Raw genomic sequence first — 17899 nt, forward strand, 5'->3', positions numbered from 1 at the left:
AGTTCTTGTCACGTAACCTAGGAATACTGAAGACCACAACCCCCATATCTAGGTTAGACGGGATATCAAACACACAAAGCTACACGTTTTGTATGGGAATACTAATGCTTTCCTATTTATTAAATAAAAGGGTTTTTTTTAACTAGTCGTTTTGAACCATTGATTTTTTTTGTCGACTGTTATTAGGGACCTTCCTACAGCAACATCCTAATGCAATCGCAAAATGTGCAAACATAGCATTTATGTACCATATATGATCCATGCCTCTGTGTAGGATGTAGGCTCATCTTAGGCATACAACTGGTTTCAAAAGGTAAATCATGATGAAAGAGTTTGCATGGCATTAAACTGCATGCAAATATACAGACAGCTTATCATTCTGTGGTCGAAATATGTGGTGAATAATATAAACGTTGCCAACAGCTGGCTTGACAAGCACTGTAAAGTCAGATTTAAGTTCTGTTCGTATTCCTATTACCCTGACTGATTGATAAATAATGATAAGAGCCAAGCAATCATTTAACTTTTAACTTATTAGGCACAATACACAGCGATATTTTTATTTTAGGATGCACTCCTAGGATTTTAAATTGGCCACATTCGAGGTTTCTAATCACCAGGTAGTCTTTCGCTTGAACGAGCATGACGCGGACTCAGTTTGCATGTGTATATAAGGGCTGGCTGATATGACATGATAATGGTAATCACAATATCAGCCAGGGGTAGCTCAGTGGTTAAGGCATTGGACTACGGTTCGGAAGATCCCAGGTTCAAACCCCACAACCACCAAGTTGCCACTGTTGGGCCCTTGAGCAAGGCCCTTAACCCTCAACTGCTCAGATGTGTAATGAGATAAAAATGTAAGTCGCTCTGGATAAGAGCGTCTGCCAAATGCCTAAATGTAAATGTAAATGTAAATATCAATATTATCCATTTTACTTAAATTTGTACAAGTGATCGGAAATCAGTTTAATATATAATTATATATAAAAATCTTCACAACTTGAATAATATTTTTTTAAAGATTATTTTTACATTATCACACCTGCTGAAAATCCTACACAAATTTGTCACACACCACTAGCAACCAAATTCTGCCGCTATCCCTCTTGTGATAATTTGCATAAGGTGCTAACAGAACCTTACAAACGCACCTTTCAGCTACTGTGAAAATGTTGGTATGAATACACTTCACTCTTATATCATGCCCTATGGTGTTTAGCTTATGTTGTGAAAAGCAGGCATTCAGAACTGTACAAGCTAAAGTGTTTTTTACTTTTAATGACTTTAGGTTATTAAATAACAAAATTTGAGCAAAAATAAAAATTGAGAAAAACTTATTGCCTTAAATTTTGTTTCCTTATTATATGGACATTTGACATTTTTATTCATTCTAATTTATGCAATAAAAATCACATGAAATCTAAAAAAAAAAAAAATCTAAACTTAAAAAAAAAAAAAAAACGCTGTTGCTAGCAATATAATAAAAAAAAAATGTTTTGCACCATTTGCTATAAATGGTGGTGCTACTGTTTTTGCACAAGTAATGAAGCCGTCTCCCGGCCAAGTAAGTGGGAACATTCCAGCACATTAATTTCGATCCACTGGGGCTCTTCTAGTCATATGAAACAGTGCTAGAACATGTTTAAGCAAGCACATGTGTTCAGCTTGAGGTTGCAACTTGCAATTCCTGAGCTCATTCTTCATTGATGTCAAAAATAAACACAGCAGAGACTTCAACATTTAAATGAGTTCTATTGTATACACAATTTTTTACCTTAGATCAATCAATATACACACATTTATTAAATCAATAACATCTATACAATATACTGGCACTGTGTTAAAGAGAAAAATCTCTGTTTGCAGTGTTGTGTAGTGCTGGATGGGCCATATTATACCTTTCACAGTAATACCGGTACAATGTTAGGCAATGATAAGAAAATGAAATATCGCAATAGAATATGGGTAAAACGCGCATTTTTTTTATTTTGTCTCGTGTCAATCATATTGTCAGTTATATCGTTATCGAAAATTTTCAAATATATATCGTGATAAATATTTTTGGCCATATTGCCCTGCCCTAGTGCTGGAGCAGTGAATCAAATTCTGACGCCTTCACATAGGGGGGTAACAATAAAATAAAATGGACTTAAATTAACTTACAAGCACATCATGGGGGAAGGGATTTGGGGCACGTGACGGCTGAAATGCTCGGAGTAACACTGACATCAGCTCTTGCTAAAACATTTTTGGTAAAAAAGTTTCCTTTTCCGTGACACCATGTGGATGGGAGGCTCCAAACTGCATTTGAAAACGCCATCTTCATATTCATACACAGGGAAACATTGGACTGCGAGTAAGTTTTTAAAAATAAATTGTAACTTGATAAACTAGTGCGCGGTGAACAGCATGGACGAAGAAAATGTCACAGACAAAGAGAAACTTCTTCCGAAAAGAGGAGCCATGTCGGTTATGTGAAAATACTTCGGCTTTAAAAAATCTGAAGTTGATCAAACAACCATCATATGTAAATGTTGTCGGGCTAAAATTCTAGCTGCAGGAGGCAACAAGCAATTTGCTTCACCACCTCCGCCACAAACATGTCCTTAAATATGAAGAATGCATGAAACTAAGATCTGCATCCTCTTCCACATCTGCAGGTAACGATAAAGTTGGCACTGCAACACAAAACGCGACTCAGACGTCACTCAAAGACGCGTTTACTCAGGGGACTGCCTACGACAAGAAAAGAAAACGGTGGAACGACATTACCAACGCTATTACTTTCCACTTAGCTAAAGACGTGGTACCGCTTAATACGGTTAAGAAAGTTGGCTGGCTTCAAGGAGATGATTAAAGTACTGGATCCCAGATATGTTTTACCAAGTCAAAATTACTTTAGACAAACAGCAATCCCTAACTTGTACACCTAATCATGCATGGGGGGGGGGGGGGTGACATACCGTGATATAATTTTGAAAAATACCGCGATATAAATTTTTGGTCATACCACCCAGCTCAATGTTCCCTCCCTCTCGTGCCGTGGGATTGTGGGTAATCGTTTCCCATGCACGTTCTCAGTCCACATACGTCACTTGTATAGTCAACATCCGTGTGCGAGTGTACTGTTTACTGAAACATGGTGACCACGTGTGTATGTGCGCATTTAAAGCTTTTTTTTGTGCATGTTCAAGTGTAGTGACTGTACTGCAACAATGGGCTCTGTGAAGAAAGAAAGAAAGAAAGAAAGAAAGAAAGGGGAAAAAAAGGATAAAAAGGCTGTAGCAGTGCGGGAGATGAATCTGTTTGACGACGATGCAACGTCACACTGAGGGCTAAGCTCATGTTAAGATTGCCTGGAAGACTATTAATGTCTAGGATTTAGGAACTTGAAGGAAGATGGTCATCCACAACCACAGACCTTATCTCAACATGAGATTATTAATCATTAGATGAATTGGGCAAGGACTGTAATCCTTAAAGTACCACTAAATTTTAAGGCATTGTCAGAGTTGATACACTAACAGGTATTAGAAGCAGTGCACTCATTCACCCTCTATACTGCTTATCCTGTACAAGGTCGCAGGAAGACTGGAGCTCTCAGGGCACAAATCCATCACAGGGAGCGCAGACAAAAGCTTAAGGGAATTTGGAAATACCAATTAGCCTACTTTGCATGTCTTTGCAATCTTGCAAAGACCATGCACATAAGACCCCAAACCCTCTGTAATAACTGAACCTCGACCTCGGAGATGCGAGGCCACTGTGCTAATCACTACACCACCACATGCCACGCCGCCACCACCCAAAGGCAGCAGATGCAGTATGCAATATACAAACCCTTCATATTTCTCCATAAAACAATGAATCAATCAAAAATATACCACTGTTGCTATCACCATGCTAACTGACAGACAGCCAGTTGAATAACTACATAATTTAGGGCGCGTAAAACCGATCCTCAGTGCTCTTTCTTACTTCATGAGCATCATGTGACACAGCAACAGTGTGCATTCATATGTGCAGCAGTAGTGTGGGCTGATATGGGGAGCGGCTGTGGAAGACGCCAACACACTTTCTCCCTCTCACGCGCACACAGCTCAGCTTCATTCTCACAGCCTAGCCTCTCTCACTGCACAAGAGTGTGCGCGCACGCAAAATACACAGTGTGAGAACAAGAGAATAAAACAGCAAAGCAAACATGAACTTGAACCAAACACACAACTGGCAGCCTGAGCTATAAACTCATTACATTCAGATGAAACCGGATGCAATTGTTCTTAACAGGCAGATGACTGAAAAATCTGAAGGAACAAACACAAACGTGTATATTGAAAATTTTTAAAGCTCCGTCATAGCAGTATAAAAACAGCTCCAGGGCCCTCGGTAAGTCAAACTGACAACATGGCCACGCTGACAAAGCGCTCCGTGATGATCCATTAAAGTGCCATCATTCAGAGACTAATGTTACCAAGTCCAAACACCTCATATATAACCTTGCTGTTTCCACACACACACCACTCATGACAGATGAGCTCAGTAATCACATAAGATCACAAACTACCAAAGACCTTTTTTTTTTTTTGTTTGTTTTGCTGCTTTTGGAAAAAAGGAAAACCACACAGGGGTAGCATGGAAAAATCACTTCAAAGCATCTCCAACTACAAAAACATGGATGCTGGAGTGTGATTATATAAAGTAGTCCTCGAGTCACAATTGTTAAGTGTTCGAGTACTCCTGAAATCAATGTTATGCAAACTAATACAAAGAACATCTGAGAGAAGAATTGTTCTGGAAATATACAGATTCAAATGAAAGTTTGCTGCTTCTGGAAAAACACCTGAAACTTCTTAGATGACTGATCCTCTACTAGAGTTTTGCGTTTGTCCTAACAAATGCTCTGTAACACGTGCATGTTGGTGTGTTTTTCCTGTACACTATTACACAGACAACGTACAAATTTTGCTAGATTAATAAACTCTCGCCAAGTATACCTGAATACACTTCCTGACCAGTATACGAGACAATTCCAGATCTACAAATACAATTTTTTTGTATTCTGTACCAACAGAAAGCTTTAGTATGGCTTTATCTCATTTTACATTCTGCTCAGCTGTCTGCCTCTAGCTCATCTCCACTGCTATAAGCCATCACTCATCCCTCAGTGCTAGGCCCGACCAATAAGCACAGTTTATTTCTATACTTTTTTAAAAGAGTTTGACTGCAGCCCCATGACCAATATGGCACTACTGAAAACTGCAACTGCAGACCTTGATGAAAAGGAATATATTCACAGAATATGCATAACCTTACGACTACTGACAGGTGAAGTGAACGTTAATCGTATTGTTACAGTGCCACCTGGAAGCAGGTGGGATGTATTAGGCATTAAGTTAGCATTATGTCCTCGAAGTTGATGCAAAGCAAAAAAAAAAAAAAAAAAAAAAAAAAAAGGGCAAGCTTAAGGATTTGAGTGTCTGACAAGAGGGAAATTGTGATAGCTAGATTTATTTCAAGAACAGTTGGGTCAGAGAAACAAATGTGCCTAGAATAGGCACATGAGCATCGATGAAAGACCCTAGCCTGGTCTGACAAATCACATTTTCTTTTAGATTATGTGTATGGCCAGATGCATACGTTACCTGGCGTAGAAATAGCACCAGAATGCACTACATTTACATTTGGCAGACGCTCTTATCCAGAGTGACTTACATTTTCTCTCATTACACATCTGAGCAGGTGAGAGTTAAGGGGCCTTGCTCAAGGGCCCAACAGTGGCAACTTGGTGGTTGTGGGGTTTTAACCTGGGATCTTCCACTACGAGTGTGATGCTTCTGGGTCCTGCCATTCACATGGATGTTACACTTTGACACTTTCCATTTACCTAAACACTGTTGCTGACCAAGAACCCCCTTTCATGGAACCAGGATTCCCTAATGGCAGTGGCCTTTTTCAGCATGATAACGCATCCTGACATACCACAACAGTTTGAGCACCATAAAGTGTTTGAGGTGTTGTCTTGGCCTCCAAACGATCCAAATCCAATTAAACATCTGTGGGATGTGCAGGGAAATGTCTGACCATGGAGGCCCCACCTTGCACCTAAATCCTAGAAGACTTAAAGGATCTGATACTGGCGGATGGTCAATGTCTTGACAAGGTTTGGCAGCAATGGGAGCTTCTCGGTATATATATTACTTTCACACATACATATTGTAAGCAGCACAATATTTCTATGAGAAATTTGGTATTTATTCAGGTGAATACAAAGCAAATAAGTGAAGCTACGACAATGAAATTTTACTAAATGACAGATATAGGACACAGCCAGAGTATGGAACATACTATATGACAAACTCCACATTGGAGTTACCCCAATGTTACCCCAGTTTACATTTATCAACAGTTTTGAGCTTTGGTTAACTGCACAATTCCACATAGCTTGTAAAATGAAAAACATTTTGTTAGTCTGTTTATTTTCATTCTGTACCAACATTAAAACTGCAAAATATTTTTATTACCAGCATTTTACTTTGTAGGAATACCTGCAAACAAGAAATCACTCTCATTTAAGAAGACAACTCTTGTTATTCATCACAACACAGGCATTTTTTTTTTCATTGCTCTCTGTGCAAGCACTTACACCACAAAAGGTGTGCCAACTGCAGCTGTCCTTATTAAATGCAACCATCCTAGAGTCCAGAAAAAAAGTTTGTATCCACAAAAAAAAAAAAAGGCAGTCAGTCATTTCCATGGGCCTGGCTGTAGCAGTAAAACCCCAAGGTGAAAGACTAACAATATGCGATAAACAAGGCATAACGCATTCCAACATTTAGACCATGATCATAGGTACATTTTGTTTTCACTCTTTTAGGTGAGAGAGGTTAATGATGCACTAAAAGTCAAATCCTTCTCTTGGACCATCATGGTGAGGGGGCCCCACGGGGCCATCTCCAACTACCCAGACAGCTAGGCCAAAAAAGGATAATTTGACATACACCAAATTCACTTTTGTGAGAAAAATTCATACACTATTCATACTTTTCTTGATTGACAAATCCTTGCAGCCAGCAGGAAACCTAGTGATTATGTAGACTGGTTTGACATTGAGGTCAAGGTTAACCTGAAAATAGCATGACAAGTGAGGTACCCTTTTTCTGTCATAGTTCTGCTGGTGTGGTCTGATTGTAAGTGTTAAAGGATTTTTTTTTCTTACCCATCGTTATGTTCTTCTGTCTATAAAAATTTACTTAAACTTAACTTAAAGTAAATCCTGACAAATCAAAAAATGATTTCTATTGACTTTCTGTTGTACAGAGTGCAACATGCTTAAATTGTACACCAAACTTGGATCCTACAGGGCCATACAATAACAATTAGTGGGAGCAAGTGTTTATTTTTTTTGCTTTCATGCTGGTGGGAGCAAGGAGTTAGATTCAAAGCTCAGTCACAAAAGATTAACTTGCACATTTGTCTGTTTTGGGATGAGATGGTTGAATTTTACATTTTTCAAACTCTGACTGGTGCTTAACAGGTCAGTAAGTTAAAATGTAATAACCTGGTTTATTGTCAAAATATCTTCTCTTCAATTAGTAGTTTAGGTCTATCAATATTGATCATCTAATGATCTCCCGAGGCGGTGTTATTTGGGAAACTGGCAACCATAGTTGGCCATGATGCAGAAAGACCTGGAAACCGAATCTCTGGAGAATCACACCATGCCATAAACAGCTGGAACTGTTTGCTGTTCTTTTGCAGTGGTTTCGAATTAATCATCTAATCATTATTTTTATATATATATATATATATATATATATATATATATATATATATATATATATATATATATATATATATATATATATATAGTGTGAGATTTGCAGGATGTCTGTTTTAGTAATAAAAGAAGTCTTTGACATGCAGGGTGATCAACCCGAGTGGCAATGACATTTTCGTTATTTAGTTGCTAATAGATCTGTTTAGTTGTTTAGATCTGTTTAATTCACTGTTCACTAAAAACAAAAAAAGGTACGTATTCACTGAATGGTGCTTTTAGCATTTTTATGGAACAGTGGAGTTGTTAAAGTAAATCAGATTAAAGCAGGATTAGATTTTAAGAAATGGCCTGTTGTGTAAGCAAGGCAGCCCACCATTCCTGTACTATTATAGGGAAAACACTGCTAATAATGCCTGTTATATCTGTGTCCAAAAGTCAGATTGGAGAGACCCAACAATCTCCAGCATACCAGATCAGCATTAGGCACTCGCCATTGATGAGGACAAGTACATAGTAATGTAATTGATTTTACACAGTAAACTACCAATCGCAATAATACTCCTCACTTCCAGACAGCATACCACATCCCGAAAGCCCAAATGAAGACTGGGATGAATAACTGTTACTGAGTGGTCAAAAGCTTCCTGCCTTGTTTCCTTAATGCATATCTTTTTTTTTTCTTTTACTTTCCAAAAGGCCTCATAAAAGCTACTTGTGTTTTCTGTGGCTGGGTATGGATTCACTGAGCACACAGGCTGCACAAGGCAGGGCTTTTATTGATGCTTTTAACACCACAGCACAAGATCAGGCTCATGGCGATGTGCTGAACTGCGTTATACTACACAGGCGTGCTAACATTTGCACAAAACCATCAACCAAATCAACAACAAACCAAAAAAAAAAATCTCAAATATTTGTAAATAAGCCCGTTATACTACTTTAAAACAATTAAAAGTAATTAAATACATGTGTGCATGCTTAGGGGACAACCTTGTGTTTTGTGATAAATTGGCGATATTTTTTTTTTGGTATGCGTCATCCATTTTTTGCTACGTCCTATGCTGACGTTCAACCCAATATTCGAAATCAAGTCTTAAATCTAATTAGGTGCATCATTTCTAAATCCTTCAGTGTAACTTAAAGGAACGATAAAAAAAAATAAAAAAAATAAAAAGTCCATAAAGTCACATCACATGGCAACCTCACTTATTAACTTGTCTATTCGATTTTCAGCTATTAACTTGCTTATGTATTCATAATAGCATTCCTTAAGGTCTTTGAAAGCAAAGCACAACCAAGACTGAAGTAATGCACAATGGTTCGGATTGTAAAGAAAGGAGTAACTGTTTTATAGGGAAAAAAAAAAAAAAAAAAAAAAACACATGTTCATGTTTCATGAAAGACAGAAGAGTGGTCAAGCGAGTCAAAGCCACATTTAAAACAAGGCTTGCCACAACATTTGCAACACGAAATAATTTTAGATATATTTTCCATAAAGAAAGCTTTTCAAGTAGTCTAAACATCAAAGGAAAAAAACTAATTCTAAACTGATGTGGTTTTTAATCCAACTAAAATGAGTTTAAAAGACAGCCAGATTGACTGGTCATTCACTGATTTTACCGAACATGCTGTGTCAAATGTGGCATGTGGCACTCTTTAGCTCATGACTATGTTCTAAACCAAATCGCTGCCTTGGCTGGACACTGACCTTAGAATATAATACACACAAAACCGCCATGTGGGTAGTTAGTTAACAATCTGAACAAATTTCTTCCAATCGCAGGCTCTGAATTTACCCCTTGTGTGTACTGAACTGTACACATTGTTTTAAAACCTGTCATTGTAACAATGTTCTAACTAACCTAATACAAAAGTTATATGCATCTGAAAAAAAGGGGGGGGGGGGGTTCTGGTGTTAATGTTACCAAAATCCATGCCTCTCTACAGACCTGACAGCTAATTAACATGTCGGTCTTGTGTGCACCATGCTCAATTTTCCAGGTTCATACATTTCCCCACAACACAGTACTGCATACTGCATTCATGGAGTTGTGGGCATCATCCATGGCTCCCCACAATAAAATAATCATTTACATATAAATTTTATGCATTCATATTAAATTATTTTCATGTACACAACTGTTTTTAGATGCTCTGTTATTAGCATCACTTCATTAACATGGCATAACCCAGTTTCTCACACTCATTAGAAGATACATGCAGCAAACTGCCAGGTGGCATCGGTGCACTCAAACTGCCATCCTCACTTTTTCATAAAAAAAAAAAAAAAAAGAAAACAATTGTCTCAAAGATTGCAACATATCGCCTTCAACATGGCACAAATCTGAAAGGCATGCAGTCATTTTAACGAATAAGCATGCACACAGTTATGGCATACCTATGACAAGGTTACATATGGTGACCCATCAAAACAGTCTAGCAAGTGATATTTAAAATGCTGCGAGCCAGAACGGCCAGTTTTCCACCCACTTGGGCGACTGTTTATAATCTCGGGCTGAGAATAAACATCTCGGGCAGGCAATTAGCATCGGGGTAATTTAAATTTTCCCAGCAGGTTTTTGCAGATAAGTAAACAACTGCTCAAGTTTCACCGTCAACTCTTAAGAATCATGAACAGGTTTTCAGTACCACCTAGGCAGGATGTTATCAGTGTGGCCTAATCCCAGAAACTCCCCGCAAGCTGCCAGTGTGACTGCAATGAAGAATCATTTTGTTGGACAAATACAAAAATGTCTGGAAAACAGGTCCACGCTTATAAATTAAGGTTACATGTATAGTGGAATAAAGCCATAAGAAACATTACCATTTATAATTAAAGTTAACCCAATAAATGTTAAATATTATAAATGTAAACCCATGTCTGAATGATGGAAAGCCATCGCTTCAACAGTTAAACAAAGCCAGAAACTTTACAAATCCCATGTCTATAACCTCATGAGTGTCTCTAATCAGGGCCAAGATGGATTAAGCGTCTCAAATTAAGAAATCGCTCCTTAAAACATATGCTCTTTAAAGATCTGTTTGGACCAAAAAAAATGTATTATTATTATTTTTTTTTTAAACAGTGTGCGGTATGTAACTGGTCCATTAACATGTATGCCGTCTCCGCAGGTGACCAATTTTTTTTTTTTAGAAATGATGAACATGGAGCTTTGAAACAGTGACACAGCCGACAATTTCGAAAATAATAAATCTAATATTGCTCTTACAGCTACACAGATCATGTGCAGATTCATATATTTCTCCACCACGCAGTGTCAAATCAACGAAAAACAAGTTGCGTTCATAGAGTTCTGGGCGTCAACCGTGGCAACCATGTTTAAAATAATTATATGTACATTTTAGGTTTTGATATTATTTAAGTATACACAACTGGTTTTTTTTTAGACTTTGTTACACACTTTAGACTCTTTGTTACACACTATTCCGGGAGAGGTACATGCAGCAAACTGAAAGGTGGAACTGATGCAAACTGCTGTTTGCTCACTCTTTATCTTTAGAGGAAAGAGTAGGGCAGTATTTTGCTGTAAGTATTCCTTTTCTCCAGTTTCGCCTTCTTTTAGAAATCATTTATCAGGATAACATCATGCAACCATGTCATGTATAAATTTGTCTATATGAATAAAGCTTTAAGGCAACTGCCACCAATTTCACCATTTTACTTTTCCATTGTTTAAAAATATAAAAACGCAGTGCATTTGCAGCCCTCTTTAAAAGAACGTTCATGTCCTACTCTGAGCTAGGAATATTTTCAGTCCTAAATGAACTTTGAGGCCGATTCCTAGAAGTGATTGAGATGATGAGTTAACATGGGCCCAGATGTGTAATTTCAAGTATAATCAGAAAGAGAAAGCGTTTGTTACTACAGAAAAGTTGCTCAGCAGTTTACATTTGCTCCTCATTCAGGAATAATGAAGCTCTGATTATATAAAAATAACATGAAATACACAGAACCACAGATATAACAACCTTAATTATCTGCTAATGTTGCTACCATTACAAGCCACAGTTCAAGAACAACTGCTATATATGTATTTATGGTTTCCAATTAAGGTCTGGAAACCCAGAGAGATCAGTGAAGCAAATCTCATGTCCCCCCCCTATTTTCTTTCTCATCTTGGTCGTGTCAATTGCCCTTGACCAGTCAGCTCTCCAGTGTTATGAGTGCCACTGCCAACCTGAAAAGGCAAAGACTAATATGTGCTTACTATGAGACATACAAAACCTACTACAAGGTTCCCCCCCACAAACAGCTCCTCAAGCTGTAAATATATATATATATAAATAAAGCAGAATTATATGTTCTGAGAAAAGTGCTTTCTGCCCACATCTCCTTACATCCCCAGTGTTGCTGAGATTGAGTGATCATGCTGTACCTTCCACCCTGAGAGTATGGCCAATTTAGACACCTATATAGTATAGGATTTTAACTTGCAAGCACACAACTACACAAAAATTGCTTTTTCTATCATTCCACTATGTAACAAGTCAACGATCAACCCATTTTATTACACAAAATAATCTAAACTTTTCCCAACCGATTTTCACAACCAAACATGAGAAAGGACAAAAGTGGCATAAATACATGTCATACTCTGTAACTTTTTTTTGGAGGCTTCTGTTGGACCAGCATGGGTGGAGAGGGTTTGGCTTTTAAGGTTAACTTACTCCCTTTTGGGTTGGCATGCACTTGACTGCATCTTTTTCGCATTTTCATACAGATACATATGTGTACTAGGCTTTATTTCTCATGTATTCGCTATACGTACCTTTTCTATTACATTTAGAAATACAAAATGGCTGAAATGTGAAGTTTTAGCAAAACATAACAGATAAGTAAATTTAATCAGTCACATGATAGACATTACTTTTACTTGTTATTTGCACACATAACTAATCACTAAACCGCTACTTGGACTGTACAGCAAAGCAGGCCAGCACTCATCATTCATCGTCTTCAATCTAGTTTTATCATGCATACAGGGGCCTGAAGCCTATCCCTGAGGACTTATGGCACAAGGAGTGGTACAGCATGGACAGGGCACCAATCCATCACAGGGTGTGTGCACACACTACAGACAATCCGGGAACGCCAATTAGCCTAACCTCCATGTCTTTGAACTGTGGGAGGAAACCAGAGTACCCAGATTAAACCCACGAAGAGGGGGAGGGAGGGGTGGAGGGGCATGCAAACCACCCGAGGCGGGATTCGAAGCCTCGACCCTGGAGGTCGCCAATAGGCAACCGCCCATCATTCAATTCGATCTAATCTTTGCTTCCTGAAACAAAATGTCTCCATAAGCAAAATGTACATGGGATGGGATGGGATGATGGGAGCTCGTTTGCATGCACAGCCAGAAGACGACATTTCAGCAGCTTTGTGTCTCATTGCTTGTCTTACATACCCAGGAGGAGAAGTTTCAGCTCCCTCCTTGCGTCTCGCTTGTCTCGGCGAAGCTGTTTATCGATCTCAGCGTTGATCCTCTTCGACTCCTTGGCCTCCTCACTCAGGCAGCAGGCCATCATCGACTCCAGCGTCATCGCCGCAGTGGTTCAGAAAAAGAGCCGACTTTTCTCAAAGAAGTACCAAGCCTGTAGCCTCTGACTGCTATAGCAGGTGGTTTCCTTTATTCAGCGTTTAGGTGCGGGAAAAAAACACGACGTGAAATGTTGTTAGATGATAAAAATGATGCACATCGCGTAGGCCTGTCGATGTAGATATAGATATTAAAGCACAAAAAAAACACGGTGCCCTGCTGCAGAGTAGCTGAGCAGATAAAAGTGAATGAGCAGAAGAGCTAGGATTTGGGCCCTGAATCCTGAAATATTAGGCTAAAAAACAAACAATCCTGACTATTATACAGCGAAATGACACAAGGCGACAACACTCGAATCTGGTTTAGTTAGCATAAAAGCTAACGTGGTCTGTGTGTAGACATCCGAGACCAGCTGTGTAATTACCACGTATTGCTAACTGCTTGCTAAAGCCTGTACCACGGACACTCCTTCACTGCAGTTTGATATGCTGCCTAACAACTCGAGTTGTCCCAGTGACTGCGGGACAAAGCTGTCTGCCGAGACATCCGTGCTGGATTCCTGCTAACTAGCCTAGCTAACCGCCCCAGTACCGAAACCGAACAACGCACAGAGCGCCCGCAAAACCGTCCATCAGCTAACGGACACGCCAGCGAGCTAAAAGACTAGCTCATCGAAGGTGAACAGCGGCAGAATGACAACCATTACCGCGCCATGCAGTGCTGTCTCCTGCAGCTGTGTGCGGTGGATTAGCGGGCTAGTTACCGTTAGCAAATGCCTGCGTTACAGCGCAGCAGCTAACCCACCTAACAACCCCGATAGCCAGCAAGCTAAAAAAAAAAACTGGTTACGGTAACTAGCTAGCTATGCCTTTTTGTACCTCAAAGCGTAACCCTGATAATTCATTTCTTTTTACGACATCCTATGTACACTTTAGTATTTTTCAGTATATTTATGCTAAACCTAAAAGCCACCGGGGTCTTCTAATTAATCAACGAATTATTTGAAGCTCATCGCGCACCAGCCCCGTACGCTTTCTGTAGCCTATGAACTGCACATTACCGATAACGCTTGAAATAATTGGTGATTGACAAACGAGAAAAACCAATCAGGATAAAGAGAGCTCCTTAAGGCGGGCTTTCGGATGACTAAAGGTTGGTGGAGAAAGAGCGAAGGCCCGAGGGGCGTGGCTCACCGCGGAACTCGCGGTCTGAGTGGACGGGCATCGCCCCTGAGCTTGGTCAATACTGCACAAAGTGGTAAACATGGGTGGATCCACCTGAGTGAAGAGTGTGTGTGTGTGTGTGTGTTCTCACATCTAACTGTCCCACAAAGAAGGATATACCCATAAGTTGTTTTTGTTACACTGTGATGTGGGGGTGGGTGTGTTTGTTAGTTGATTTTATAATCTTCTAATTTAATGTTTACAATTTGTTAGACTATAAATATTTGCATACTTTTTTATTATTACTACTATTAATATTATTTTTGTTGATGGTGGTGGTGGTCTTGTATTGCTGAGATTTATAATCATTTAACAATTTTATCATTGAATGTTCTGTAAATTAAACCTTCATTTTAACTTTGTTTCAAAATATTGCAGTTGTTTTACTGATATTAGAAGCCTGATTAATTTAGAATATGACTTTCTGTTGCAAATATATAAATAAATAAAAAGGTATCATTCATTTATTAATTTTCCATACCGCTTATCCTGGAGAACTTTGGGAATAAGGTTGGCTACGCCCTGAACGGGTTGCCAATACATCACAGGGCATACACACAATGGGTAACATGGGAATGCCAATTAACCTAATCTGCATGTCTTTGGATTGTAGGAGAAAACCGGGGTACCCAGAGGAAACTTGCCAAGCACAGGGAAAACATGCAAACTCCACGCACACAGACGTAGGAGGTGGGAATAAAACTTTGACCCTGGAGGTGCAAGGCAACAGTGCAAACCACTATGCCACTTTGCTGCCTGGGAGTTGTTTTGGGTTTGTTTGTTTATTTGTTTTTTTATAATCAATGTTTACAATTTGAGTTAGAATATTTGTATTCTTGATTCTTGTACAACTACTATTATTATTATTGGTGGTGATGGTGGGGGTGTTTTATTGCTAAAATTTATAATAATTTAACAATTTTATCATTAAATGTTCTGTGAATTTAAAATTTCATTACTGTAACTAAAACTCTAATTAAAGTCATTAAAATGTTCAGTTATCAGATATATAATTATTTTAAATCATCTAAGCTCATTAATGTTACCATAACGATACAATATGCTGTAATATATGTTCTCTGAAGGTTTCTTTCTTTTTACACACACGTGCACACATACAGGCAATAAGGGAGAGAGATAGAGAGAGAGATACTTTGCTATGCTTACTCATACTTTTCCCATTCTAATAGGCCTACAGAATCTATACAGCATCGTAAATCTCAGCATGCATTAAAATCCCTACTGTGGGATTCATTCTTCATTCTAGATTCATTCTTGCTGATCTATTAGTGTCCAGCTGCACTTATATTAACTTTGTGGATGTTAATTCAACACTAAAGATTTTGCTGAACTCTAGCAACATCAGCTTGATGAACTGGTTTTGCTTATGGGGACAAAAGACTGACATCCAAAAATTTGGAATGAAAAGGAGTGCCAAATACCAGTCAATGTGTTTACAAAAGACTCAAATGCATCTCTATAGGTCTAGAGTGACTTTCTTCCCAACATAAATGTGTATGCCCAATAAAAGGTGGAAGCTGCTTTCCAATAATTCTACTCAAATAAATGGCTACAACGTAATTAAAGTGACGGTGCTTATCAGTTATAATACATCAATTTTATACACAAGTCTTCACGGTCACAACGATTTAACGATGTTAAACTATATCTGCGCACATAATGTTAAAAACTCTTTATTGAGAACAGGTCTTCATTAAACTGGTGCCCAGAAAGATGATTTTTAGTTTTAACTGTGTACACATAAACCACTGTTATCAAACTCTACTGACACCTTGACAACCAGAAAACAGAAAGAAGAGCAACTCGTGTTTGGGAATTCCAGAAATAACCTCATTAGTTAAATAACTGCAGTGTACAAATAACAAAAGGGCAAATAACAAAATATCTAAATAATCTAATGTTAACCCACCAGGACTCTTATTCATACAGCACAATACAGACACTAAAGGAAAAGAACAAGAAGTGTTGGAAATGTCAACAGTAAAAAAATCAGAAGCCCTCAAGGAAATAATTAAAGGTCCTCAAAGGCATTACATATCTAATCATTGTTCGTTTCAACCTTATATGTCTTAAAGCTATGTAGTTAAAAAAATTAGGAATGTACTGTACATGTATATATGAACCCATGCACTCCTGGGACATTAAGGGGTTAAACTAACTTAACTCACATAATCATGCCAAGTTCTGGTCAGTCTCCTATCCTGAAATACATAAATACCCAGTGTTGAGTTATAACTGTTCAATTCAACATTAGGCGTCATTGTGTACACACATCAGCACAGGTGATTATGAACATACTGTAGTTTTTATAGTCATAAAATTGTAAACCTCATTTTTAGTAGCTCCTCCATGGAGTAAGCATTCTAGTCCAGGTTAACATTTTAATGCTTTAAAGTGAGAAATGGCAAAATAAACCATACAAAAGTTTTTTTGGCTTTGTCCCAAATGGCTTACCATGCTAAGTAAAAGTGGGTGTGACTAAAGCATACCTGTTATAAATTAGCAATAATTTACTAGTTTGACAAGTTTAATAAATTATGTCCATGTGGCATCTGTTTTATGTCGCACTGGAGATTTGAAGCCACTTGTGGAAGACATGGCCCTAGTAAGTTGCACATGCACAATATTTCTTTTGACCACCAAAAGCTTTGATTATAGTGTGCAATATGATGCCCAATTCAGATGCGAAAATGATTTCTCAAGCTGCTAGGACCACTGTTTCACATTTTAAGTCCGGGAATATCTATGTGCCATCAGTGGACAAAAAATCTATTCATGTAATAACCTGGTCATTAAGTATGTAAGTTATCACCTGACTTCATTTTATTGCCACATAACATTGCTGAGCCTAGACCTGAGCAACTGAAGCAACCCAAGGACACAACATTGCCTCCAGAGGCTTGTGCAGTGGGCACTATGAATGATGGGTGCATCGCTTCATGCACTTTCTTTCTTACCCTGACTCGCCCATCACCTGGAATAGGGTCAATCAAATAGCTTCAAAGTCCAATCTTTATGCTCCCTAGAAAGTTGAAGCTTTTCTGATTATTTTTATGAGTCACCAAGCCTTTTAGTGATCTGGGATCACAGTCATTCATAATTTTATTTCACAAAGATGATAATCCCTACATGTTTTAATAATAAGTTGGATAGTTCCAGTAATTTTTATGATTTCTTTGGTTAAGGCAGGGCAATAGTTTGATGCTTCTAAAATAGTAACTTTTTATTTGGCATGCCAGAGTACATTCTGAAAGATTTTGGGCATTGCTATCATACCAAGTCCACATGTTGGCCAATCTTGTCACTGTGACACTGGG

General features: G+C 38.4%; 1 protein-coding gene across 1 annotated transcript in view; it reads right to left on the bottom strand.

Annotated features, from left to right (window-relative positions):
* The window catches only part of LOC128542703 (guanine nucleotide-binding protein G(q) subunit alpha-like), a 31514-nt gene extending 17128 nt beyond the window's left edge, over positions 1-14386 (bottom strand). Inside the window, exon 1 of the mRNA XM_053512664.1 lies at positions 13207-14386. Coding sequence (XP_053368639.1) covers positions 13207-13342 — 136 coding nt within the window. The 5' untranslated portion in view covers positions 13343-14386. The remainder of the gene's footprint in view (positions 1-13206) is intronic.
* Positions 14387-17899: the final 3513 nt, after the last annotated feature.

Source organism: Clarias gariepinus, chromosome 15, assembly GCF_024256425.1.
Source record: "Clarias gariepinus isolate MV-2021 ecotype Netherlands chromosome 15, CGAR_prim_01v2, whole genome shotgun sequence".
Lineage (NCBI taxonomy): Eukaryota > Metazoa > Chordata > Actinopteri > Siluriformes > Clariidae > Clarias > Clarias gariepinus.